This window comes from Eleutherodactylus coqui, chromosome 10 (assembly GCF_035609145.1).
Source record: "Eleutherodactylus coqui strain aEleCoq1 chromosome 10, aEleCoq1.hap1, whole genome shotgun sequence".
Taxonomy (NCBI): Eukaryota; Metazoa; Chordata; class Amphibia; order Anura; family Eleutherodactylidae; genus Eleutherodactylus; species Eleutherodactylus coqui.
The window spans coordinates 132,456,640-132,483,903 of NC_089846.1; the positions used below are offsets into that span (position 1 = coordinate 132,456,640).

General features: G+C 48.6%; 1 protein-coding gene across 1 annotated transcript in view; it reads right to left on the reverse strand.

The window, feature by feature from the left end:
* The window catches only part of WDR44 (WD repeat domain 44), an 85,331-nt gene extending 58,492 nt beyond the window's left edge, over positions 1-26,839 (reverse strand). Inside the window, exon 1 of the mRNA XM_066581865.1 lies at positions 26,651-26,839. Within this exon, the coding sequence (XP_066437962.1) occupies positions 26,651-26,724 (74 nt within the window). The 5' untranslated portion in view covers positions 26,725-26,839. The remainder of the gene's footprint in view (positions 1-26,650) is intronic.
* Between the last annotated feature and the right edge of the window lie 425 nt (positions 26,840-27,264).

Sequence of the window (27,264 nt, forward strand, 5' to 3'; positions counted from 1 at the left end):
GCCGATGGGGTCCGTTCAGCACCACGTGGTTCAGTTTAGCCGATGGGGTCCGTTCAGCACCACGTGGTTCAGTTCAGCCGATGGGGTCCGTTCAGCACCACGTGGTTCAGTTTAGCCGATGGGGTCCGTTCAGCACCACGTGGTTCAGTTTAGCCGATGGGGTCCGTTCAGCACCACGTGGTTCAGTTCAGCCGATGGGGTCCGTTCAGCACCACGTGGTTCAGTTCAGCCACTGGGTGCCGTTTTCCTGATCCCATAACGGAGTAGAAAAATAGAACCCAAGAGCGCTTATGTAAATGAGCACCAAGAAAAGTTTGGTACCGCGTTAGCCAATAGAACTTGTTATCACTCTCATAAGATCGGATACATTTAATGGCCAACAAGAAGAAAATGTTACAACAATCTTACACAATTACTTGAGTTTCTTCTGATACGGCTACATCAGACAGATGAAGGGATGTAGTGTGCCGAAACATTCACCGATCATCCGTAACACTGAAGCCTTGTGCCTATTGTTATGCAGGTGCCCATCATGCCGCCAAAACAGATCTGACCAAAGCAGCAAGTGAAGTAGGAAGCATTCCACATCAGTGTCTTTCATTATGTGCTCATACCTTGTGCCAACGCCAACCTAACAGCCCGGCGGGCAGGCCAAGACCGTCCCTGCTGCCCGTTATCTGCTCCATGATTGAGTCCCTCTGTGGATGGCATCTCCTACAGTCCCATACAAATAGGCAGCACTGGCGACTGAAGAAGCCGTTCTCCCAGAAACCGGATGGGGAGCGGCTGACTAATGCACAGAAGAGCCGTCCGCTTCTGTTCACAATAGGGATAAACTATGTGCAGGATCTGGATAGGACTGTGGATGACGAGAGGTAAGTCAACCGTAGAGGGGCATGTTTATGGAGCACGCTGCCCACCAGAACGTAAGGGTTACAAACACAGATGTGGAATTCTTTCTACTTCCTTTCTATCTCGCTACCTTTGGTATACGCCGCTGATAACTGGTGATGGGTTCCCTTTAAATTCATTCCATTTCCTACACAGAATGACTGCTTTTGTAAAACGGTAAGTTTTACTTAACAATTACAACCAACCCCATCCGACAAAGCAGCAAAAAATCATGCCGAGTCAACGGTTTAGCCTACACCGCTCCCTGCCTGACCTTGATGAGGAAGACAGTCTGTTTCAGTAATTGACAGGTAGGATTTTTCTCTGCAGCAACAATCAAGTCCATCGTACCATTTAGTAGTTTGCAAGTTCTATACAGAATAGAGCAGACAAATCATTTACTTTTTGTAAAAAAAAAAAAAAAAAAAAAAAAAAGAAAAGTTAAAGGGGCTGTCGAGTTGTAAAGTATACATGGCCTATCCTTGGGACTGCTCCTCCATAGTAGATCTGTGGGGGTCTGCCGCCAGGGAGCCTTGCTGATCAGCTGTTTGCTGGGCGGTTGTGCTTGGGTACTGAGCCAATTTCTGCAGGAAGCAAACAGCTCCATTCTGTCTGCAGTGGCCAGGCTTGGTATTACAAACAAAATTCCCATTCACTTCAATACCAAGCATGACCACTGCAGCGGGACTGGAGTTACCAATTTCCTGCAGAAATCAACTCTCTGTGCACGAGTACACAAGCCTGGCAAACAGCTGATCGACGGGAAGCCAGGCAGCAACCCCCCCCCCCCCCCAAAAAAAAATCTACTACTAATGATCTATGCTACAGATAGGTAATAGTTTATAATTGGGCAACCCCTTTAACAAAAGGAGACCAACTAGAAGAAAATAATAAAAAAAAAAAGTAGTCCAAGACTTTTACTATTGAAAACCTCTCCTCAAGTTAGGTAATTAATAGAGATGAGCAAGCGTACTCGGCCACGCCCCTTTTTCGCCCGAGTACCGCGATTTTCGAGTACTTCCGTACTCGGGCGAAAAGGTTCAGGGGGTGCCGTGGGTGAGTGGGGGGAAGAGGGAGAGAGAGAGGGCTCCCCCGTTTCCCACTGCTACCCCCCGCGCCGCCACGCCTCCCCCTGCCCCCCGGCGCCTCCCGAATCTTTTCACCCGAGTACTGAAGTACTCGAAAATTGCCGTGCTCGATCGAGTAATTACTCGAAACGAGTACGTTCGCTCATCTCTAGTCATTAATAGTTGATTGGGGTAGGTCCACCGGTCAGAATCCCCGCTGATCAGCAGATTGCCAGGCTCACTGTCAGCTATTCAATAGTAAAAGTCCCAGACATCCCCTTTAATTATAAAATGTGGACGCTTTCCCTCTCTGCTGGAATATGAATGACATTACAGACCGAACTCTGAGGCTGCGCCGCTGAGAGCTGCTGATAACATCCCTTGTGATTCCAGTTGTTGTGTTGGCATGGTGCACATAAGAGGGATAAAGGTGGAGCCCAAAACACCGGTATATACAGCATGGCTATTACGTATCTGGAGAACATTCTAGTTCATGTTGTCAATGTCTATTACAAGGGTATTGCCATAGACGAGATGCAGGTTTACAGCTTACATCACATCAGTCAGCATCGTGTCGAGAGGCATTGGGTTTTCTTCCACGGTTGTTAGGGCATTTCTGTTTTTGACAAACTACATATTGGAACCGCATGCATATAAAGAGTCCATCATTTGTGACATACAATGAACAGCTACAATGTTACAACTACCTGCCTGATATTGTGTGGATTCCTCTTCTGCTACTAAAAGAGGTCTGATCTATTGAGGAATGGGCTCCACAAGACCTCTGAAGGTGTCAGCAGCAGATCCGGAGTCCTCCCCAGCAATTCTTATACTCACCCAGTTTCCCGATAGTCCGTGCGGACCGTGCAGCCGGACCGCTGTCTGCATGCGCATAGCAAACAAATCTATTCACTGGCATTAGTGAATACTGTTGCCATGAGAGGGATGCTTGGTCTGTATGATGTTTAACTAGGTGGTACGTGTCAAAGTTCCATGCACAGAAATATCAGGGCACCAGGCGTCACACTGCTCCCAGCGGCTCGCCTCCTTCCATTAGTGCATCCCCTGGTGGCATCTCCTCCCCAGGTAAGTAACACGCACACACCCAGCCTTACACAAAGTAAAGGAAATTGTGATTCCTCGGACTAGACCAACTTCTTCCATTGCTCCATAGGTCAGTTCTGATATGGTAGCAGTTTTCCGCGGTGGACAGGGGTCAGCATGGGCACTCTGAAGGGCCACGCAGATCCATCCCACTTATCTTTTGTATCCTTTTTGTATAACAGCCGGGCGCTCCAAGCAGAGAACAGCTGGATGCGGAAGACAAGCAGGGACATCCCACTTGTCTACTGCATCCCTGCCAGCGGTTGTTCGGTTATGGCTGATGGCGTACGCACAACACAATTCATGGAGATGGATAAGGTACTATTCTGCAGCTGCAAAATAGGAATTTGCCTTCCCTGGGGGCTGAACAGTTAATAAAGCTGGGCATGATTTTTGCTTCAATATAAGAAAAAAAAAAAAAAAGGCTTAAAGGGGTTGTCCCGCGCCGAAATGGGTTTTTGTTTTTTCAAACCCCCCCCCCCCCCCCGTTCGGCGCGAGACAACCCCGATGCAGGGACTTAAAAAAAAAACAGCACAGCGCTTACCTGAATCCCCACGCTCCGGTGACTTCTATACTTACCGGTTGAAGATGGCCGCCGGGATCTTCTTCCTCCGTGGACCGCAGCTCTTCTGTGCGGTCCATTGCCGATTCCAGCCTCCTGATTGGCTGGAATCGGCACGTGACGGGGCGGAGCTACACAGAGCCCCATTGAGAAGAGAAGAAGACCCGGACTGCGCAAGCGCGTCTAATTTGGCCATTACACGGCGAAAATTAGACGGCTCCATGGAAACGAGAACGCCAGCAACGGAGCAGGTAAGTGAAAAACTTTTTATAACTTCTGTATGGCTCATAATTAATGCACAATGTACATTACAAAGTGCATTATTATGGCCATACAGAAGTGCATAACCCCACTTGCTGCCGCGGGACAACCCCTTTAATTTTTAGACTATGGTTTATTAAATCTTAGGACTCTCTCCCACAAGCGGTTTTATCCTCCGCGCTGCATGCGTATCCTCATGCGAGAGTACACAACACATCGAGTACTTGCTGGTGCTGACAATCCTCATAGAGTATCTTGGCATATATACGCGCCACGATGTGCATGCTGAGAACATTCTTGCATGCTGTGTGTGCGAGAGACACATTTGAAAGTAATGTAAAGTTTGTTACTGCATATTGAGTGTGCCAATAGCAAAACATGTAAGAAAGCCCTTAGACCTCTCTCACACAGGCATTTGCAAAAGCGCGTTTTTCAATGCTGCGTTTACTGTGGTTTCAGCAGCGCTGTCATGCATTTTTGACAACCTCTTGGCTGCAGCAAAAGATGCTTTTAAAAAAAAAAAAAAAAAAAAAGGAATAAAAATAAAGGCCAACAAGGCGGAGGGGTTGGTAACAATGTTGCAGCTCGAGCGTTTTTTTCAACAAGTACATTCATGGCTAAAAATAAGCAGTTAATCTATTATCCTATTATGTTCCTTCAGATTCATTCGGCAATGAAAATAAAAGTGTTCATTAGTTATGAGTGCACATCTGGTAAATTATTCATAAATGCCGCCCTCTTCTATCAAACAGAAAGGCTGCTGCATTAACCCCCTCTGCTCCGCGGCTCTCGGCAGAACCTGATCAAACATGCAGCAAAATCTGAAAAATGTCTTGGCACTGAGTCAGCGCCGAGGAGCCCTTCCCATGTTACACGAATACATTATAGCGCCATTTACTGCTCTGAGCAGATCCCAGCCCCGAAGACGCACCAACATCACCAGGGAACGGGTTTTGTAAGTACTTGCGTTGTCCACAAGATCATTCTGGGGCGTCCCACCTACAGCAAACATACAGGATGGCTGGCCAGGTGACAATACCAATTTGCCAATTTTAATCTACCATGTAAAGAAAAAAAAAATAAAAATATTTTATATAATGCTTTTTTTTACTCAATTCTTGCAAATTCTTTCGGGGTGACAGCTGTTGCAGGTTTTCCTTTAGATGCTAGAGGCTGGGTATGGGTCTGGCAGAGACAGCTAAGTGCTCCTACTGAAGTGAATGGAGCGGTAGGGATTGGTAAGCCCCCCAGCGATCAGAATTTTATCATTTAACCTGTGGATAGGTGATAAAACTTTTTTGAGGCAATATCCCCTTTAAAGGGCACCAGACAACATGCATACCAGATCCCGAGATGTTAACCTGCAACTGGCCAAGATATATACGGCATACAACCACTGAGATATACTGCACACATGAAGTAGGAGTAGTCGCAAATGTAAAAGGGTTATCCAATTGTAAACTACTTATGGCCTATCCTCAACAGGTCATTAACAGTAGATTAATGGGTGTTCATTCACCAGCTGTTTGTCAGGCCGCTGAACTTGGGCGCAGAGCTTGTTTCTGCAGGAAGCAGACCGTTCTTACCGCAGTGGCCAGCTTGATATTGCAGGCATTGAAGTGAATGGGAACTTGTTCTGCAATACCAAGCCTGGCCACTGTAGTAAGAACAGTGTGCTTCGTGCAGAAAGCAGCACAAGTGCAGCGGCCCAGTGGACAGCAGATTGGTGGGGGTCCTGAGTGATGGACACCTGTTAATCAATTACTAATGACCTGTCCTGAGGATAGGACATAAATAACTTACAGTTGGACAACTCTTAATTAAGGTCGGGTTTATACGACTATCTCATGGGGTGAAGGCTGCAAGAAACACGTGTGCGGCACACAGCCAGTACACATTGACATTGCGTGCCACCCATTGCCATGTACCACCTTGGTGTGTATGCGCATGTAATACACACCAAGATAAACACGCTGCGATTTCTCTTGCGCGCGTATTTTGCGCAAGTCATGTGAGCGGAAATATGGCCACCTGTAGCGTGAGGCACACAGACATGGTCGCGTGAGCCCGGCCTAATGAATATAATAATAATAATCTTTATTTGTATCTCGCCAACTTATTCCGCAGCGCTTACACGCATGGGATAAATGCAAAACAATACAATTACAACGTGACATCGTGCAGTTTTCGTTAAACCATCGCTCATCGTTGTCTTTCAATGAGCCGTGGACTGGATTCACACAAATGTATATCGGCTCGGTTTTCATACCGAGCCGATATACGTTGTCCTCATCTGCAGTGAGGGGGGAGGTGGGGGGTGGATGGAAAAGCCAGGAGCAGGAACTGAGCTCCTGCCCCCTCTCTGCCCCTCTGCACTATTTGCAATGAAAGGAGGCGGGACAGGGGCAGAGCCAAGTTCTGTGAATTAGCCCCGCCTCTCCCCATTGCAAATAGTGCAGAGGGGCGGAGAGGAGGCGGGAGCTCAATTCCTGCTCCTGGCTCTTCCATCCTCCCCCCCTGCAGATGAGGACGAGGTATATCGGCTCGGCGTGAAAACCGAGCCGATATACGATCGTGGGATTGCAGCCTTATCAGGGATTCACAGCGGGATACAGCTGATACTATTGTTTCAGCTGTATCCCGCTCCCTGATGACAGGTTGGGTATGAAGAACAGAGCGGTCCAGCTCTGTTCTCCATACCCAGCTCAGAGAGCTCGGCTGTATAACAGCCAGGCGCTCTGTGCAGAAAACAGCTGGATGCAGAAGACACGCAGGGACACCCCACTTGTCTTAGGCATCCTCCGCTCGGAGCGCTCAGCTGTATAACAGCCGGGCGCTGCGAGCGGGGAACAGCTAGATGCAGAAGGCAAGCGGGGACACCCCGCTTGTCTTCTGCATCCTCCACTGGCAGCGCAAGGTGATCGTTCATCTTGCACTATAAATGACACAATGATTATCGCTCAAAAGTGGCTTGATGGACATCTTTTGAGCGATAATCGTTGTGTCTACATGGGCCTTTACACCCATTAGAGAATTTTTGTAAACTACAGTATGAACAATGAGAACCGCGCCGCGGTTTCTGATCGCAGAGGGTTAAGCAAACACCTCGTGACTCACATGTTGTCAGCCATTCGGATGCAAAAAATAGCATTGGAAAGGTATAAAGAAAATGACAATGCCAGGAGGAGAGTTGGAAGCCGGGTGACAATCTGCAGCCTTCTGCTGTCTAATGAAGCGTAGAGTCTGCCCACACACACCGGGGTCTGCTGGCTCCGCTTTCACAAGGTGCTATCCATTTCAGAACCTGTTCAGGAATATGTGGATAGTCTTTGCCCGCTGTATCAGCATGTAAATCGTCTTCTGCCCTTGGATGGTATCTAGAAGATGAGATGCTGATACATTGTAATCCCGCAGATAAACATGAGCATCTGTTAGCAACCGCTTCATAGTGTACAGTGAAAGCAAAGGCTGCGGGTTCTTTTATCGGGTGCCAGATTTTTCCAAAAAGAACAGAAACTAAAATGTAAAAGGAGGAGTTCAGATAATAGTCGTTTACCACAGTTTTTATAATATTTCACAAATTATTTAAAAAAAAGGCTACCCCTATTTTAGACCCACCCTGTATGGAGTCCGTTTTGGCAGGTTCTTCACCAAATGTTCGGCAGGCTGAACCTCTTATTAAAAAAAAAAAATATATATATATATATATATAAATATATAATCGCCCTCCAGCACTAAATCCTACAGTATTGCTCCATTCCTAAGACCAAATACTATTAGCAAGAAGGCCTGAACTACAGAAGCTGTCCCAGAACACGTATTGTGGGGACAGCAGTTATGTAGGCGGATGATTGAGATGTACAACTATGTTATTTGACATTAAAGGGGTTGTCCCGCGTCTCCTGATTGGCTGGAATCGGCACGTGACGGGGCGGAGCTACACGGAGCCGCTCTCCGGCACGAGCGGCCCCATTGAGAAAAGAAGAAGACCCGGACTGCGCAAGCGCGTCTAATCTAGCGATTAGATGCTGAAAATTAGACGGCTCCATGGAAACGAGGACGCCAGCAACGGAACAGGTAAGTGAATAATTTCTGATAACTTCTGTATGGCTCATAATTAATGCACAATGTACATTACAAAGTGCATTAATATGGCCATACAGAAGTGTATAGACCCACTTGCTTTCGCGGGACAACCCCTTTAAGGGTGCCTGTCCACGGGCAGATTTCAATTGCGTTCCCCGCAGCGATAATCCGGCCGCGGGGAACGCAGTGAAAGCTCAGATAGGCTGACAGCGGAGATCCGCCTGCCGGCTCCTGCTCCCGGGCACGTGGCATCCTGTGGCGGATCTCCACCGCAGGATACCGCAACGCTCGTGGACAGGCAGCCTAAGGCCTATTGTCCACTTGCACGCACAAACTCCACTGCTGCATCCCGCAGTGGTATCCCTGCGTGCCCGAGGACATGGAGAGGAAAAGACATTTTCTTACCTCTCTGGTTCCAGCGCGGGTCTCCTCTGAGCCGGCCGGATCTTCTTCCTTCAACACAGCGGATGTGCCCGGGCGCGCCGGCTGATGTGCCCGGCACATGCAGTGCTTTTTCCCCCAAATCTTCTGCTTTTCCGTGGACCCGCGGCACATCCACAGTGACAGCTGTGGGCGTTCCACAGTTCAGACTACCTCCATTGACTTCAATGGAAGCCGTCTACGTGGGATCCGCAGGAAAGTAGAGCATGCTGCGATTTCTTGTGTGTGCGGTCCGCACGCTGGGAGGGGGGAAAGAAAAACAAAAACACATTTGTACACCTTTTACTGCCCTGTGGGCGCTAATGCATGCCTATGGGCGGGCTTGCTTTGCGGATCTCCCACGCGGGTACTGCAAATCCAATCCACCCGTGGACATTGGGCCTAAATGCTGTGTGTCCTTATAACACATCAGACATGAAAACTGTTGGCACCAAACCTAACGGGCCACATCAGTAAAAGCACATTTTCAATTCCTGCCCTCCTCATCAGATTGCCTGTTACACTCTGGAGGTCTCCTATGTATGCTGCAGTCACATCCATGCAGTGCAGCCTCCTGTCCGATACTTGTTGGGAACCATCTTGATACTGAAATTTCTCCCTGCTTTCACTATTCTGTATCAATCAGATGATGCCTCAGCATAACCTCACCTGTACCATCTCTGCCTGCTGAGGGAACACTGTCTTCTGTAAATACCTAAATAAGCTACAGACCATTAGTATACAGTCAGAAGGATAAGCTCTGACCTCCTCTATAATAACTGTGTGACATGAGCTGTGTGATCATCCTCGGTAACTGTGATATGAGTGCGTGTTCCCCTGTAAAGAGATTGTGTGGTAGGGTCCATAATATCACGTAGAAGTTAGGCTGACTGTAAAACCGACTAGTTTAAGAACACATAAACCTAAGTAATTCTGAGGGATTCAAAATTGAGATCACATGACCACCTGAGGAGGACTCCGGGAGTTTCGGATAAAATGGAATAACTAACTAAAGTAACATTAGCTGATTTATATACACTGGGAGACAGGCTGCATAATGAATACAAATTAACCATAGTGGCCCTTTAACCTACATATTTTCAAAGTTTTGTCCTCAACTAAGCAAAATGATGAATGGAACATTAAAGTGTCTCTATACAGAAGAGTGCAGAGTTTTAGGAATGTTTGCCCATCGTGTACACAAACAAAGCCTCTCACAATCAGCTGCCAGCGGTGTCCTTAATTCACCTGCGCAGGTACACAGGTAGTCGGAGATAATTACATTGAAAACCTGATCAGCAGGGGGAAAAAAACAATCCAAGCCAGCATCTACAGGGTTAACTGCTCAGTGATAGCATACAGAACAGAGCAATAACTAGTGACTATAGAATTAAATGAGCATTTCATAGGCTACAATGGCTTAATAATTATTGATTAGTAATACCCCCTAGCTACTGGATTACTTTCACCCCTCCATCTTAATTGGTCCTATTAGGATATTAATCAATGTGACTTTCCTTAATTCTGACCACACTGCACATTTCAGCAGGCCGTCATTGTTTTTCCTTGTTTGTTGGTTGTTTGACAGTTTTAGGCTGGATTCAGACGAACGTATATCGGCCGGGTTTTCACGCCCAGCGGATATATGTCGTCTCAGAGGGGGGGGGGGGGGGGGGCTGGAAGAGCCAGGAGCAGTGCTCTGAGTTCCCGTCCCCTCTCCGCCCCTCTGCACTATTTGCAATCGGGAGAGGCGGGAAGGGGCGGGGCTAATTCTCAGCTTAGCCCCACCCCTGTCCTGCCTTTTTTCATTGCAAATAGTGCAGAGGGGGGCGGGAGCTCAGTTCCTGCTCCTGGCTCTTCCATCCTCCCCCCGAGGATGAGGACGACGTATATCGGCTCGGCGTGAAAACAGAGCCGATATACGGTCGTCTGAATCCACCCTTACATTGTGTTTATCTCCCCACCATGATCCCATTTTTCTTTTGTCTCCCCCCTCCCCTTAATGAATAAATAAAGACTATGTACAAAAAAAAATACACAGGTATTAAAGGGTTTTCCAGGGAAATCCTATTGATGACCTATCCTCAGGACAGCTCATCAATAATTGTCAGCAGGGGTCCGCCGATCAGGGGAACCCAGCTAATGGCGATCAGTGCTGCAGCACAGGAGTCTGGAGTGAAAGCTGCTGCTCCAAACCATGTTGTGGCTGGCACTGGTAACTGCAAGTACAGCTGCCATTGATTAATGTGCTGTGCCTGCAGTTACAAGCACCGGCCACTACACAGGGGTCAGAGCCGACTGTTTCCGCTCCATATCTGTGTGCTGTTGAGCTGACAGCCGGTACATGATCAGCTAATCGGCTGGGGTTGAGGGGCAGACCCCAGTCAATCAAGTTTTGGTGGCCTATCCCCAGTAGTAATACGCACTAAAATAGGACATACTGCGATTTTTTTATTTTTACTGGGGTGGAAAACACAGGTCCAATAGGCCTACTGTAAATCAATGGGGTTTTAGCACTGCTTATTACACAGTGCAAATACGCTTGTGAGTATCACATCCTCAGGGCTTATTTAGACGACCGTAGATCGGCTGGGTTTTCAGTGAACCCTTTGGAATTACCTGAATTTCTGCATTGACTATTTATTAATGATTACCTTAATAAAATGTGCTGGTTTTTATCCAAGTCACAATTATAGAGAAACACAAACCGTTCACATTTTATTAGTAATCGGTGCAAAAATTCAGGTGAATCCAAAGGGGTTCACTTACTTTTTATTGCACCTGTATGCTCAAATGTAGAAAACCGCTTTCAGCCATTCACATCATGCATTGCAGGAAACGACCAGCAGACCCAACCCATTGCAGCACGAGTCCTTCATAGACTTACAGCAGTAGCAGCGGTGGGACTGCTCCAGGGACTATCTGCTACCACCAACTGCCTTAGAAAGTGTGTGAGATGCGAGAAGAGAAAGACAAGGACAGGTTGTACACTGCAAGATCCTAGTTGTACACTGCAAGATCCTAGTTGTACACTGCAAGATCCTACGCAGGGGTCAGACTAGCCCGTATGTAGCAGCAAAGTGACAAAGCAACTGCTTGCTAGAGCAAGTGACATGCTGGACTAGGCTTGTGTTGGCAGTCCTATGTATTACACACTACACCCTGGCAGGGACTGGCGCTGGGACTACACCTACACAAGCAGGATGCAAGGCACGGCTCAAACTGCATTTTAACTCCTTTGCATCTAATGGCAGCCTATGGGGAAACAGCAATAACTGCTAGAGCGGAGGATTATGTTACCGTACCTGGTTCACTGCGGCGTGCGCACAAAATCAAAGTATTTCTACATTAGTCGCAGATTTGACAGGAAGCACGAAAAAACAAAACAACATATGGAGAAAAGAACAATCTGTAAGATGCCGGAGGACAGATTGGCGTCACATATGAACACAATTAAAAATGTCTGCTGAGGTCCCTTTAAGAGGGTTTAGATTGACAGAGACCCCGTATATTACGTACTGCTGAGGGCAAATACACATCAACGTATACAATCGTATAGACGGTCACCGGCACGGCCATAAACGAATCATGGCCGGAGCATAAGGCATCGTTTATACGGGCGATGCAGGGTTTCCCCGTGTGTAAGCGCATCTTTGATGGGTTTTTTACATCCACGGTCATTGCATTTTGACCCACGCATAAAATAAAATACGCACGGCCCACTTGATGTCACTTTTTTCCCCTGTCTCATGGCAAAGGGTGCAAAAAAAAAAAAAACCCGCAGTGAATACCCGTGTAACATTGATATTGACTGCGTTTTTTTTTTTTTTTCATGTTTTCTTAGATTTTCATGGGTGATTTTGGTCCATCAATACAGTGTAAAGTCGGCCATGCTGATATTTTTTTAAATGCTCGCGTAAAAAAGAAAAATGCCCCTGTGAATACAACAACTGTATGCAGAGGGTCAGGGGCCCTTTGGTATTCAGTCAGTCAAGCATACAGACTGAGGAGACTTGAACTTCATGTTTTTCTGTCCAATTTTCAGACTGAAAAATTGGTCCGAAAATCGGACAGACAAAAGGACCCATGAGTGAAGGGACCCATGAGTGAAGGGACCCATGAGTGAAGGGACCCATGAGTGAAGGGACCCATGAGTGAAGGGACCCATGAGTGAAGGGACCCATGAGTGAAGGGACCCATGAGTGAAGGGACCCATAAACGAAGGGACCCATAAACGAAGGGACCCATAAACGAAGGGACCCATAAACGAAGGGACCCATAAACGAAGGGACCCATAAATGAACGGACCCATAAATGAATCTCTTCCAAGATGGTGGCATCTGCACGCTCGCTACCCATCAGTAAATGGCGCACTTCCTTCTGTTCTTGGATTGGCCAGCGCTACTCATGTAACCAACTAGAGAGCAGGTATAGAACTTTGGTAGTCCAAGACTCTACCGATGCACGGTCTGCCTCAGACTAGTCAGGGAAGTGTAGAAGCCATATTGCAAGGTCCTGGGAATTGGCAGATCAAGGGGACGCCAGTTATACGGGACAAGAGCAGATAACACTCCGCTACGCCCCCCTCTGGTCCAGACTGGAGGATCGCTTACAGGCCTATAGCGATGGACCTTGTGTAACGTGGCAAGCAAAAAAGAACTTTCAGATCGTGGGTTTTGTAAAGTCTATGCAGATATATAATTGGTAATCAGACATCGCCATGGACCGACAGCCCAGACGGAACCCATAATTACACTGCGGCACGGCTCATTACAGCAGGCCTGACATCTGCACAATAACCACAGCATTGTCTGCAGAACCAACTAAACTCAATTATGGGCAAGAAAGCAGGAAGTTGAGCAAAATGTAAAATGTCTTTCATATGTTGTGGGCCATTTCCTTGCACACAAGAATACAATGAGGTTAAGGAAACCCTACAAGTAATGAAAGGGTAACCGGCACTTCAGAAAACTCCTTGACATACAGTGTGACATGTCAGATGTGTTGATCGGTGGGGGGTCCGGGTGCCGAGACCCTCTTAGATCCCTGAAACAAAGAAACAGAAGAGCTAAAACAAGTGCTGGAGCCCTTCAGCTGAGATTGGGAGCTGAAGTAGAGCTTACTGACTTCTATGAGCCAGACTTAAGCAAGCAATCACAGCCGAAAGGGTAATGCACTTGGCTAAGCGCTTCTGCTCCCCATATAGGCCATTAAAGGGGTTGCCTGAGACTTTAGAAAGGGACAAAATTAGAAAAAGTCAGCAAATGGCCTAGAATGAAAACCAAGCTGTCTGATCCAGCGCACATCACAGATGCTCCGGTAGGCCGAAGCTCTTTGTTTACAGGCAGCTAGTGAAGACGCGCCGTACTTGCAGGCATCACTGCTCAGTACTGATTTTTTTTTTTTAACCTCACCGACAACCCCTGTGACATTTGCTAACTTCGCCACTACTGGAGATGGGTGTATATGACCTCACATGTATGTTTTTTTTAAAATAATTAAAAAAAAAAAATCATTGATAGCTTACGTTCACACCCCTCTTACGTGATTTTGTAAAGTGCTAAGGCCTCATTCAGACAGATGACTCATATCCTTGTTTTAAGGCGGTTGTACAGTTACACAATAAATTTTAACATTTAGAAGCACATCACTTAAAAACAATAAGACCAATGGGTACGGGCCCAGCTTCAGAGCGGAAATCAGATGACTGCGGCCCGCAGAGTCATTGTTAGGAACTCTTAGCATCATGCCGCCTAGGAAGTGAGCGCTGATCTCAATAGAACTAGCAATGATGCGGTGGTCTCCGATTGGCAGGCAGTGGTCACCTGACTTCCACTGTCAACAGAGACAGGGTGAACCGCAGTGCTGCAGTGCTGGATTGCAGGGGGTGAGGAGGGCAAGTACCCATTTGTTTTAGTATTTTAAGTGATGGGGCTCTAAATTGTAAAGTTATTTTCTCTGGACACCCCCTTGAACTGGTCTTAGTCTCAGACCAATACCCCACATTCTACTGAGCCAACCGTATAGCTTCATAGACTCAGCAGAAGTGTGGATGCAGGGGTTACATCAGGAGTACAAATAGTTAAACACCGGTACAATACATCAGTCTGAAAGAGGCTTACCATAAAGCCAAGTTAGGAAGCAGGCCGTGAAATCTGGAGCCTTCATGCTTCACATGGAGCCTGGGAGCGCACCCTGAAAATGCCTCCGCAGCAGAAATTATTTTTAGATGGGTTTGTACCTTGATCTGCAAACTTAGAAACACAGTAAGTCGGGTTTGGTTCACCTTTAGGCCTCCTGCACACGGGCGGATTTGCATTGCGAAATCCGGAGTGGGATTCCGCCTTGGGGTTCTGCAGCCAATCCAGCCTATAGCATGTTATGAGAATACGCAATTTCCTGCCCATGAACGGAAATAGATTGCGATTTTCCGCTCGCGAAGGAGAAATTACATTGACATCAATGGAAGACGTCCGACCTGTGGCCATTCTAAAATCATCATTGCACAATGGTTGTAGAAGCAGCGCCATAGCCATGGGACTGCGTCCTCTGTACTGCGCATGTGCGCCGGCGCTCCAGTCGGCACAGTCACAGCAGTGGAGAAGACCAGCGGAGAGGGACGCTGGGGTCACCGGGTTGAACTCTGCTGCAGGAATCCCACATGCGGGGTCCGACACATTGTGTGTAAGCAGGCTTAGAGTAGAAGAAAGTGATCAGAAATTGGGCAATGCATACTGCTGAGTGTTACAAGAGTCGCACAGATACAATATTCTCACAGCCTCCTACCCTTGATTAAATTACTGAGATTAGGAAAAGCCAATCTGATTGCTACATACACTAACTAGTCCAAATGACGCAGGGATTCCCCCCTCGATCATCATATAGTCCAAATGACGCAGGGATTCCCCCCTCGATCATCATAGGACCTCATAGCTAAAGCAATGTTTGTGCCCTACTGCAGAGAGAGGGGAGAGGCTCCTGCTGCAGCCAGCTGTATGATAGTGGTGATGAGGAAGGGACGGCCTGGCTGAGGTCTAGTGAAACAGAAGCTTTCTTTATAACTTTTTCAGCTTTAATTGCACTATGAAGCAAAATCGGATCAAAGAGAAGGAGATTAACAGAGGAATTTACTGTGTGCATTTTCTAGGTTTAGTGTTTCTTTAAAGAGTTTCCACATTACTCAAGTTTGGAGTACATAGCAAGATTATGCTATATACTGCAAGGTTCTACAAAGTATCTACAAAGGAGCAGGCACTGATGCTATAGCCTCTCCTCTGCTAGTGTCGGTGAGGATGAGCCTGATTACACAGAACGCAATGTAAACCGGTCCATACTTACAAGTGTAAGCATAGATGTTTTCTATCTCCTCATACGCTCTACTGCTCTCAGTGAGAAGAGGTAAACAGGTCTTAACTTCATTACTACCACCTTGGGGAGGGGGAAGGTCTAGTACCCCTAAGGAACATTTTCTCCTGTAAGCGTTGGCCTCTTCTTACAGTTATATTGTAAAGCACAATTCTTTGAAAATGACACTGTATAACACAGTGTGTTGATTTTAATAAGCATTACAGTACCAGGACCGAGCAGCCATGCATTGCAAGTCTAAAAACATCAATAAATACAATGAATGCCACTTTATTAGGGATATTCATATTAGATGGAGGTCAATCTAGCAACGTGTTGAATTATTTTGGGATCTTCAGAAATGCAACAATTTATCGTGACATCCGTCCACAGGTATCAGAGAACTCCGGTTGTGACAAAAATAAAAAACACTCCCTTCCCCAATAACCCCCTCCGCACTATATTAGTTAGAGCACCAGTGTATCTGCGCATCATCTGTTCATTAGAACAATTCTTATCATCCTCCTCTGACCCCTTCTAGCGATGATACGTCCACAGGATTCCCTTTCGCTGGATGTTTTTCCTTGATCCCCTCATTCTCGGTATCCCCAAACCCTACAAGTGAGATCCTGATCTCCGGCTAGTCCAGCACTGATGACCGGGCCTCATTCCACTGAGAACTCGAGTTTTCCACTATATTGTTGATTCACAGAAAACGTGTCCCTTGATTTTATGCTAGTTTCCATGCAGGGTAGCTGCAATCGTGAAAGGAGTCTCTAAAAGTGACCATTCAGTGTAAATCGTACCAAAAACATGAGAAATTACAGCTAAATGGTTGTTAATAACGATGTGGAACAGGAACTGAGATAACAGGTGTCCTGGCAATAGATGCGACCGCACTGCCAAGTAACATCACAGCAAAACTCTCAAGTCTGTTAGCAAGGAGAGATCTTAATAAAAGACAATTGTTCACATCGACAGGCAAAGAACATGTAGAGGAAGCGATGGAGATGTGTGGGAGAGGCAGTGCATGGGGACTGATCACATATGTTACAATGTAACGGAAAACTGCAACATTCATAGTCAAAGATGTCAAAGAAAGAAGGTGCGATGATACAGAAGAGAACGCAGCATACTGGGATGGAGGAAGGGGCTGCAAGTAGTAATTAGGGAGCAGGGAAACAACAATGGAGCGTGCTCACAGGTCCGTCATCCTAAATGATGCCAAGTGCACAGCCCTTTATCGGACCCCCGGTGAATGGGGCAGTGCTGCAGCTCCCTGCACAACCAGAGCTGCGGAGGGGGCAACACTGCAAATAGGATGCAACACTTCATTCTCAAGACTGTCGGGGGGCCTGGCAGTCAGACCAAATAGAAATCATGGCATCTTCTATCGATAGGTCATCACTTAGACGGAAAAATCCCATTAGGCGGTGTTCACTGGCAGCAGATTTTTGTGGGAGTTTTGACCTGGATCTGCAGCTGATTTTACCATTTTAAGTCTGCTGAAGATCCGCATCAACATCTTTAACCCTTTCCAATCCACTGTCTGATGTCTAAAGACATTCTGATTGAAGGCTGTACAGCTCCGATGTCGCAAGACATCCTGCAGGGTATTCTTACTGTAGATTACTGGCCGCTCTGTTTTTTAGGGGGCCTCTCCAGCATGTCACATACCGCAGTACTGGCTCTAACCAGCAGATGGCGCCATTGTATAAGGGCAGAAAGAGAAAGCTCCCTAGGAAACCTTGAATCCAATATTGAACTGCAAAGGGTTAATCTGTGTACCGTTAGTGCAGATTTTGGACAGATCCACCATACTTTACCCCTTCAATTAAAAGGACGAAACCATCAAGAAAGTGTTAAAATCTGCACAGGTGAGAAATTTGATGGCAGATTTTGGGGTGGATTTTCGGCAATGGGAAATCCTCACCAAGTCCGCTATGTGTGACCATACCCATAGGGCTCATTCACACGGGGCGTATTTTGGGCTTTCTGGCATGCGTGTAGACGCTATGTATTTACGTGTGCAAAAAAAACCCAAAACAAGCAGGGCCCATTGATTTTCTGCACAAGTGCAAAGTGAATCCGCATGATATACATTTCGTATTTAATGGACTATTTCTGTGCGTAATACAAGCCAAAACCAGGAACGCTGCGTTTCTTTTCACACAAGTCGCCTGAAACCTCCGCTCGTCTGAATACCTCAAAGCAAGTCAATGGGGATTCAGCATTGCGTATTACACATATAATAATCAGTTCAAATACGCCCATGTGAATGAGCCCTTAAGGAGAGTTTGCCCCCTTAATTAAAAGCCTCTTATACATGGAGTTTACTTGTCCGAACCCAAAGATAACAGCAAGTCCGGGCGACTCAAGTTTATGTGGGTGGCTCACCTCACCCCTCCCCCACGCCAACATGATGTTGATGGAAAGAGGGATCAGAGCATTGAAATGTAACACCCGATTCCTTTGTTCCCCAGGAGATGTTGAGTCGAAGCCGGTCTACTAAACATACAAATGTTTAGCCGGCCGAACGTTCATGTGTACGGAGAGCCAGGGGAAGCAGCTGGCAGATGAACGATTGCTCATCCGACCGTTGTTGAGGGCGTACGGAGGTATCTATGCCCACTTTTTTTCAGCTGAAAGAATCAACAAAAAGTTACACATTCAAGGAAAGCTGTTCATAGATGCATGCTGGCCCGACCACAGGCAGCGTACAACAGCACCAGGCTAGCTTGCTACTAAGAACTAGATTTTATAGGCCTTTTACACAGGTAGATGATCGTGATGATGAACACTTGTTTACCTACTCAGCCGCCCGTGCAGAAGGGCCGCCGCTCAGCCGCCCGTGCAGAAGGGCCGCCGCTCAGCCGCCCGTGCAGAAGGGCCGCCGCTCAGCCGCCCGTGCAGAAGGGCCGCCGCTCAGCCGCCCGTGCAGAAGGGCCGCCGCTCAGCCGCCCGTGCAGAAGGGCCGCCGCTCAGCCGCCCGTGCAGAAGGGCCGCCGCTCAGCCGCCCGTGCAGAAGGGCCGCCGCTCAGCCGCCCGTGCAGAAGGGCCGCCGCTAAGCCGCCCGTGCAGAAGGGCCGCCGCTCAGCCGCCCGTGCAGAAGGGCCGCTGCTCAGCCGACAAACTAGCAAAAATAATCGGTTTTCAGCAGCACATCGCTGTGTAAACAGTAATGTGCCACTAACAACAATGCTGGTGTTAAAGGACTCTTATGGCCCTTCTAGACACAACAAAAATCTCACGGTTCTCATTTGCCCAAGGGAACGAGGTGGTGACGTCATCACTAGATCATTCGCGTGTGGGCAGTGTGTATAGACTGTACAGTTCTCTTTTGCTTATCGTTGAACGTTTCACATTTGTCCTTGGTCTCAGCTTCATTGGTCCTTCTCTGCTCTCAATTCATCTACCGCTCTGCTGTCAGCTGGAGACTAGAGCAATCTGACAGACTGGTTGCTAGGGATGTGCTGCATAACAACCAGAGTGACAGGACAATGGTTTATAGCTGTATACACCGAGCTGGGCGACTGTCAGACATGATTCAGCAAATCAGCTCAAAACTGGCACTGCAGATAAGGGAAGGGCACCGTGCCAGCTGCTGTGACCTCTCCCACATCAGGTTTCAGTATTTAGATGGCTGATTTTCTCATGTGAGTTGCGACACATGAAGATAGACCCAATTAAAATAATGGCTTCTATTTAGATAGGGGATCTTTCTCTAGATAGATGTTCTATTTATCTGCAATTCTGCTGAAAACTCACCCATAATTTCCTATCAAGTCAAAAAAAATAAATCCCATCGCACGTATCTGCAGGCTTCATGCGAATTTTAAATTTTCCTATTGAACCAAGATGTGATTTTCACGCTCGGCGATGCGTTTTGCCCTTGCAGGCAAAATTCCGTTTTTTTTTTTTCTTAAACCCATATCTCACACTCACCTGTGTAAATGTGGCCTAAGGCTACCTACACACAGGTGAGCGCGATCTCGGGCCGAGAAGCTTGTCCGATATCATGCCTCCCCCCCCCCACGAATTTTCACAGCAAAAACGCCACCCATGACTTCACTAAAGTAGCGAGCCTCCGGCGCGGCTTTCAGGGGATCGGCAAGTGTTTTCTATTGCTTTCAATGGAAAGCTTTGGTTTGCGCTCGCGTCCACATTACACGCCGTGCGATGCGTTTCACTGTCCCATTACAAACAATGGGCGATGCTTCCGAGGAACACAAATAAATAGGACTGGCAGCATTTCCCCCCCCCCCCCCCACACACCGCGATGCGGGGGCCGCAACCGCTGCACAGTGTATACACGCAGGGGGCCGCAACCGAGGTGCTCAGTATAGACCCCACGGCAGATCTACAGTATATAGTGCATGCCAGGGCTACAGTATACATATACTATACAGGAGGTAACGCTTTATAGTATATGGAGTAGAAGGGCTGCGTCCCAGGAATACATGATATATCTGTGGGTAATATATAGGGGGTCAGTGAATATATACTGCAGAGGGGTTCTATATACATACACTTCTTATATCTCATACAGACTGCAGTGTACAGGGCCTCAGTATGTAAACAGATGACATGTCGTATACAGGAGACTACTTAGTGGCTTAGTCTAGGAGCGGTATACATGAGATGGGTCAGATACAGTATATACATATGTCATGCACAGTATATGTGGGCTACAGGAGATGTATTAGGGGTACAGTATATACAGGACATGTACAGTATACAGGAGAGGTGCCGGGTGCAGTATATACACGACAGGTCACGTACATTATATGTGGTAGGTCCACAGTATATGCATTACATGTCAAAAAATGTGTGCGGCAGACAAGAGATGTAATATGTATATACTGTATTTCTTACACGTATACAGTATGTGTGTCAGGAGCACAGTATATATTATACCTATATAACAGGTCATGTACAGTATGCATGTAGTATACTGGAGACAGAGGGGTACCGTATATTAATGTCAACTCACATACAGCATGTATGGAGTATACAGTATGTACATATGTGTCATGTCAGGGACGTAGTCTATATACATATACAGGCGGGCTGTCAGGTACACCGTATATACAGGCGGGCTGTCAGGTACAGTATATACAGGTGGGCTGTCAGGTACAGAGTATACAGCACAGTGTATACAGGCAGGCTGTCAGGTACACAGTATATACAGGCGGGCTGTCAGGTACAGAATATACAGCAAAGTGTATACAGGCAGGCTGTCAGGTACAGAATATACAGCAAAGTGTATACAGGCAGGCTGTCAGGTACACAGCATACAGCACAGTATATACAGGCAAGCTGTCAGGCACAGTATATACAGCACAGTATACACAGGCGGGCTATCAGGAACACAGTATACAGCACAGTATATTCAGGTAGGCTGTCAGGTACAGTATATAGTAGACAGCAGTAGGTACTATATATAAGGGCTGTCAGGTACAGAGTATACAGCACAGTATATACAGGCAGGCTGTCAGGTACACAGTATACAGCACAGTATATTCAGGTAGGCTGTTGGGTACAGTATATAGTAGACAGCAGTAGGTACAGTATATACAGGCGGTCTGTCAGGTACAGTATACACACAGCAGGGTATATACAGGCGGGCTGTCGGGTACAGTATACACACAGCACGGTATATACAGGCGGGCTGTCGGGTACAGTATACACACAGCACACTATATACAGGCGGGCTGTCGGGTACAGTATACACACAGCACACTATATACAGGCGGGCTGTCGGGTACAGTATACACACAGCACACTATATACAGGCGGGCTGTCGGGTACAGTATACACACAGCACACTATATACAGGCGGGCTGTCGGGTACAGTATACACACAGCACACTATATACAGGCGGGCTGTCGGGTACAGTATATACACAGCACACTATATACAGGCGGGCTGTCGGGTACAGTATATACACAGCACACTATATACAGGCGGGCTGTCGGGTACAGTATATACACAGCACACTATATACAGGCGGGCTGTCGGGTACAGTATATACACAGCACACTATATACAGGCGGGCTGTCGGGTACAGTATATACACAGCACACTATATACAGGCGGGCTGTCGGGTACAGTATATACACAGCACACTATATACAGGCGGGCTGTCGGGTACAGTATATACACAGCACACTATATACAGGCGGGCTGTCGGGTACAGTATATACACAGCACACTATATACAGGCGGGCTGTCGGGTACAGTATATACACAGCACACTATATACAGGCGGGCTGTCAGGTACAGTATATACACAGCACACTATATACAGGCGGGCTGTCAGGTACAGTATATACACAGCACACTATATACAGGCGGGCTGTCAGGTACAGTATATACACAGCACACTATATACAGGCGGGCTGTCAGGTACAGTATATACACAGCACACTATATACAGGCGGGCTGTCAGGCACACAGTATATACAGGCGGGCTGTCAGGCACACAGTATATACAGGCGGGCTGTCAGGCACACAGTATATACAGGCGGGCTGTCAGGCACACAGTATATACAGGCGGGCTGTCAGGCACACAGTATATACAGGCGGGCTGTCAGGCACACAGTATACAGCACAGTATATACAAGCGAGCTGTCAGGTACACAGTATATACAGCACACTATATACAGGCGGGCTGTCAGGCACACTATATACAGGCGGGCTGTCAGGCACACTATATACAGGCGGGCTGTCAGGCACACTATATACAGGCGGGCTGTCAGGCACACTATATACAGGCGGGCTGTCAGGCACACTATATACAGGCGGGCTGTCAGGCACACTATATACAGGCGGGCTGTCAGGCACACTATATACAGGCGGGCTGTCAGGCACACTATATACAGGCGGGCTGTCAGGCACACTATATACAGGCGGGCTGTCAGGCACAGTATATACACAGCACACTATATACAGGCGGGCTGTCAGGCACACAGTATATACAGGCGGGCTGTCAGGCACACAGTATATACAGGCCGGCTGTCAGGCACACAGTATATACAGGCCGGCTGTCAGGCACACAGTATATACAGGCCGGCTGTCAGGCACACAGTATATACAGGCCGGCTGTCAGGCACACAGTATATACAGGCCGGCTGTCAGGCACACAGTATATACAGGCCGGCTGTCAGGCACACAGTATATACAGGCCGGCTGTCAGGCACACAGTATATACAGGCCGGCTGTCAGGCACACAGTATATACAGGCCGGCTGTCAGGCACACAGTATATACAGGCCGGCTGTCAGGCACACAGTATATACAGGCCGGCTGTCAGGCACACAGTATATACAGGCCGGCTGTCAGGCACACAGTATATACAGGCCGGCTGTCAGGCACACAGTATATACAGGCGGGCTGTCAGGCACACAGTATATACAGGCGGGCTGTCAGGCACACAGTATATACAGGCGGGCTGTCAGGCACACAGTATATACAGGCGGGCTGTCAGGCACACAGTATATACAGGCGGGCTGTCAGGCACACAGTATATACAGGCGGGCTGTCAGGCACACAGTATATACAGGCGGGCTGTCAGGCACACAGTATACAGCACAGTATATACAAGCGAGCTGTCAGGTACACAGTATATACAGCACACTATATACAGGCGGGCTGTCAGGCACACTATATACAGGCGGGCTGTCAGGCACACTATATACAGGCGGGCTGTCAGGCACACTATATACAGGCGGGCTGTCAGGCACACTATATACAGGCGGGCTGTCAGGCACACTATATACAGGCGGGCTGTCAGGCACACTATATACAGGCGGGCTGTCAGGCACACTATATACAGGCGGGCTGTCAGGTACAGTATATACAGGCGGGCTGTCAGGCACAGTATATACAGGCGGGCTGTCAGGCACACTATATACAGCACACTATATACAGGCGGGCTGTCAGGTACAGTATATACAGCACAGTATATACAGGCGGGCTGTCAGGCACAGTATATACAGGCGGGCTGTCAGGCACAGTATATACAGCACAGTATATACAGGCGGGCTGTCAGGTACAGTATATACACAGCACACTATATACAGGCGGGCTGTCAGGTACAGTATATACACAGCACACTATATACAGGCGGGCTGTCAGGCACACAGTATATACAGGCGGGCTGTCAGGCACACAGTATATACAGGCGGGCTGTCAGGCACACAGTATATACAGGCGGGCTGTCAGGCACACAGTATATACAGGCGGGCTGTCAGGCACACAGTATATACAGGCGGGCTGTCAGGCACACAGTATACAGCACAGTATATACAAGCGAGCTGTCAGGTACACAGTATATACAGCACACTATATACAGGCGGGCTGTCAGGCACACTATATACAGGCGGGCTGTCAGGCACACTATATACAGGCGGGCTGTCAGGCACACTATATACAGGCGGGCTGTCAGGCACACTATATACAGGCGGGCTGTCAGGCACACTATATACAGGCGGGCTGTCAGGCACACTATATACAGGCGGGCTGTCAGGCACACTATATACAGGCGGGCTGTCAGGCACACTATATACAGGCGGGCTGTCAGGCACAGTATATACACGGCACACAGTATATACAGGCGGGCTGTCAGGCACACAGTATATACAGGCCGGCTGTCAGGCACACAGTATATACAGGCCGGCTGTCAGGCACACAGTATATACAGGCCGGCTGTCAGGCACACAGTATATACAGGCCGGCTGTCAGGCACACAGTATATACAGGCCGGCTGTCAGGCACACAGTATATACAGGCCGGCTGTCAGGCACACAGTATATACAGGCCGGCTGTCAGGCACACAGTATATACAGGCCGGCTGTCAGGCACACAGTATATACAGGCCGGCTGTCAGGCACACAGTATATACAGGCCGGCTGTCAGGCACACAGTATATACAGGCCGGCTGTCAGGCACACAGTATATACAGGCCGGCTGTCAGGCACACAGTATATACAGGCCGGCTGTCAGGCACACAGTATATACAGGCGGGCTGTCAGGCACACAGTATATACAGGCGGGCTGTCAGGCACACAGTATATACAGGCGGGCTGTCAGGCACACAGTATATACAGGCGGGCTGTCAGGCACACAGTATATACAGGCGGGCTGTCAGGCACACAGTATATACAGGCGGGCTGTCAGGCACACAGTATATACAGGCGGGCTGTCAGGCACACAGTATACAGCACAGTATATACAAGCGAGCTGTCAGGTACACAGTATATACAGCACACTATATACAGGCGGGCTGTCAGGCACACTATATACAGGCGGGCTGTCAGGCACACTATATACAGGCGGGCTGTCAGGCACACTATATACAGGCGGGCTGTCAGGCACACTATATACAGGCGGGCTGTCAGGCACACTATATACAGGCGGGCTGTCAGGCACACTATATACAGGCGGGCTGTCAGGCACACTATATACAGGCGGGCTGTCAGGTACAGTATATACAGGCGGGCTGTCAGGCACAGTATATACAGGCGGGCTGTCAGGCACACTATATACAGCACACTATATACAGGCGGGCTGTCAGGTACAGTATATACAGCACAGTATATACAGGCGGGCTGTCAGGCACAGTATATACAGGCGGGCTGTCAGGCACAGTATATACAGCACAGTATATACAGGCGGGCTGTCAGGCACAGTATATACAGGCGGGCTGTCAGGTACAGTATATACAGGCGGGCTGTCAGGCACACTATATACAGGCGGGCTGTCAGGCACACTATATACAGCACACTATATACAGGCGGGCTGTCAGGCACACTATATACAGGCGGGCTGTCAGGCACACTATATACAGGCGGGCTGTCAGGCACAGTATATACAGGCGGGCTGTCAGGCACAGTATATACAGGCGGGCTGTCAGGCACAGTATATACAGGCGGGCTGTCAGGCACACAGTATATACAGGCGGGCTGTCAGGCACACAGTATATACAGGCGGGCTGTCAGGCACACAGTATATACAGGCGGGCTGTCAGGCACACAGTATATACAGGCGGGCTGTCAGGCACACAGTATATACAGGCGGGCTGTCAGGCACACAGTATATACAGGCGGGCTGTCAGGCACACAGTATATACAGGCGGGCTGTCAGGCACACAGTATATACAGGCGGGCTGTCAGGCACACAGTATATACAGGCGGGCTGTCAGGCACACAGTATATACAGGCGGGCTGTCAGGCACACAGTATATACAGCACAGTATATACAGGCGGGCTGTCAGGCACAGTATATACAGGCGGGCTGTCAGGCACAGTATATACAGGCGGGCTGTCAGGCACAGTATATACAGGCGGGCTGTCAGGCACAGTATATACAGGCGGGCTGTCAGGCACAGTATATACAGGCGGGCTGTCAGGCACAGTATATACAGGCGGGCTGTCAGGCACAGTATATACAGGCGGGCTGTCAGGCACACTATATACAGGCGGGCTGTCAGGCACACTATATACAGGCGGGCTGTCAGGCACACTATATACAGGCGGGCTGTCAGGCACAGTATATACAGGCGGGCTGTCAGGCACAGTATATACAGGCGGGCTGTCAGGCACACAGTATACAGCACAGTATATACAGGCGGGCTGTCAGGCACAGTATATACAGGCGGGCTGTCAGGTACAGTATATACAGGCGGGCTGTCAGGTACAGTATATACAGCACAGTATATACAGGCGGGCTGTCAGGCACACAGTATACAGCACAGTATATACAGGCGGGCTGTCAGGCACACTATATACAGGCGGGCTGTCAGGCACACAGTATATACAGCACAGTATATACAGGCAGGCTGTCAGGCACACAGTATACAGCAGACGTGTACAGCAGTTGCGCCCGGCACACACAGGCGGCTCAGGGACTCACACAGCCGGGGAGCAGGAGAGGTTCACATCCTCGGTGGCATCGAAGAACTCCTCCGTGTCGCTGTCGGACGCCATGCTGGCGCTGGGCCGGTCAGTGGGCGCCGCTCCCCGGGGGTTGTGGCCGGCCCCACATACAGGCTGTAGGCAGAGCGGGGCCCGGCTCAGAACACAAACACGGCGGGTATCGCGAGATTACAGCGGGGCAGGGTCTGAGCCGTACTGCCGATCACATGGGCGGAGGTCACATGACCGCGCTGGAAGGGGAGGGGCTGTACCACTGCGATGTATGTCTATGATGGAGCAGGGCTTGGATGTAGTAAAGTGTAGAGAAGGAAAGAGCGCTGTGTAAGGAGAGAGGGGAGCAGTCTGTGGGAGAAAGAGGGCACTCATAGCAGCCTGCGCAAGAGGGAGCATGGGGAGCAGCCTGCGCGGGAGAGGGCGGGGTATGGGGAGCAGTCTGCGTGGGAGGGGCATGGGGAGCAGTCTGCGCAGGAGAGGGAGGGGCATGGGGAGCAGTCTGTGCGGGAGATGGAGGAGCATGGGGAGCAGCTTGCGCGGGAGAGGGAGGGGCATGGGGAGCAGCCTGCACGGAAGAGGGAGGGGCATGGGGAGCAG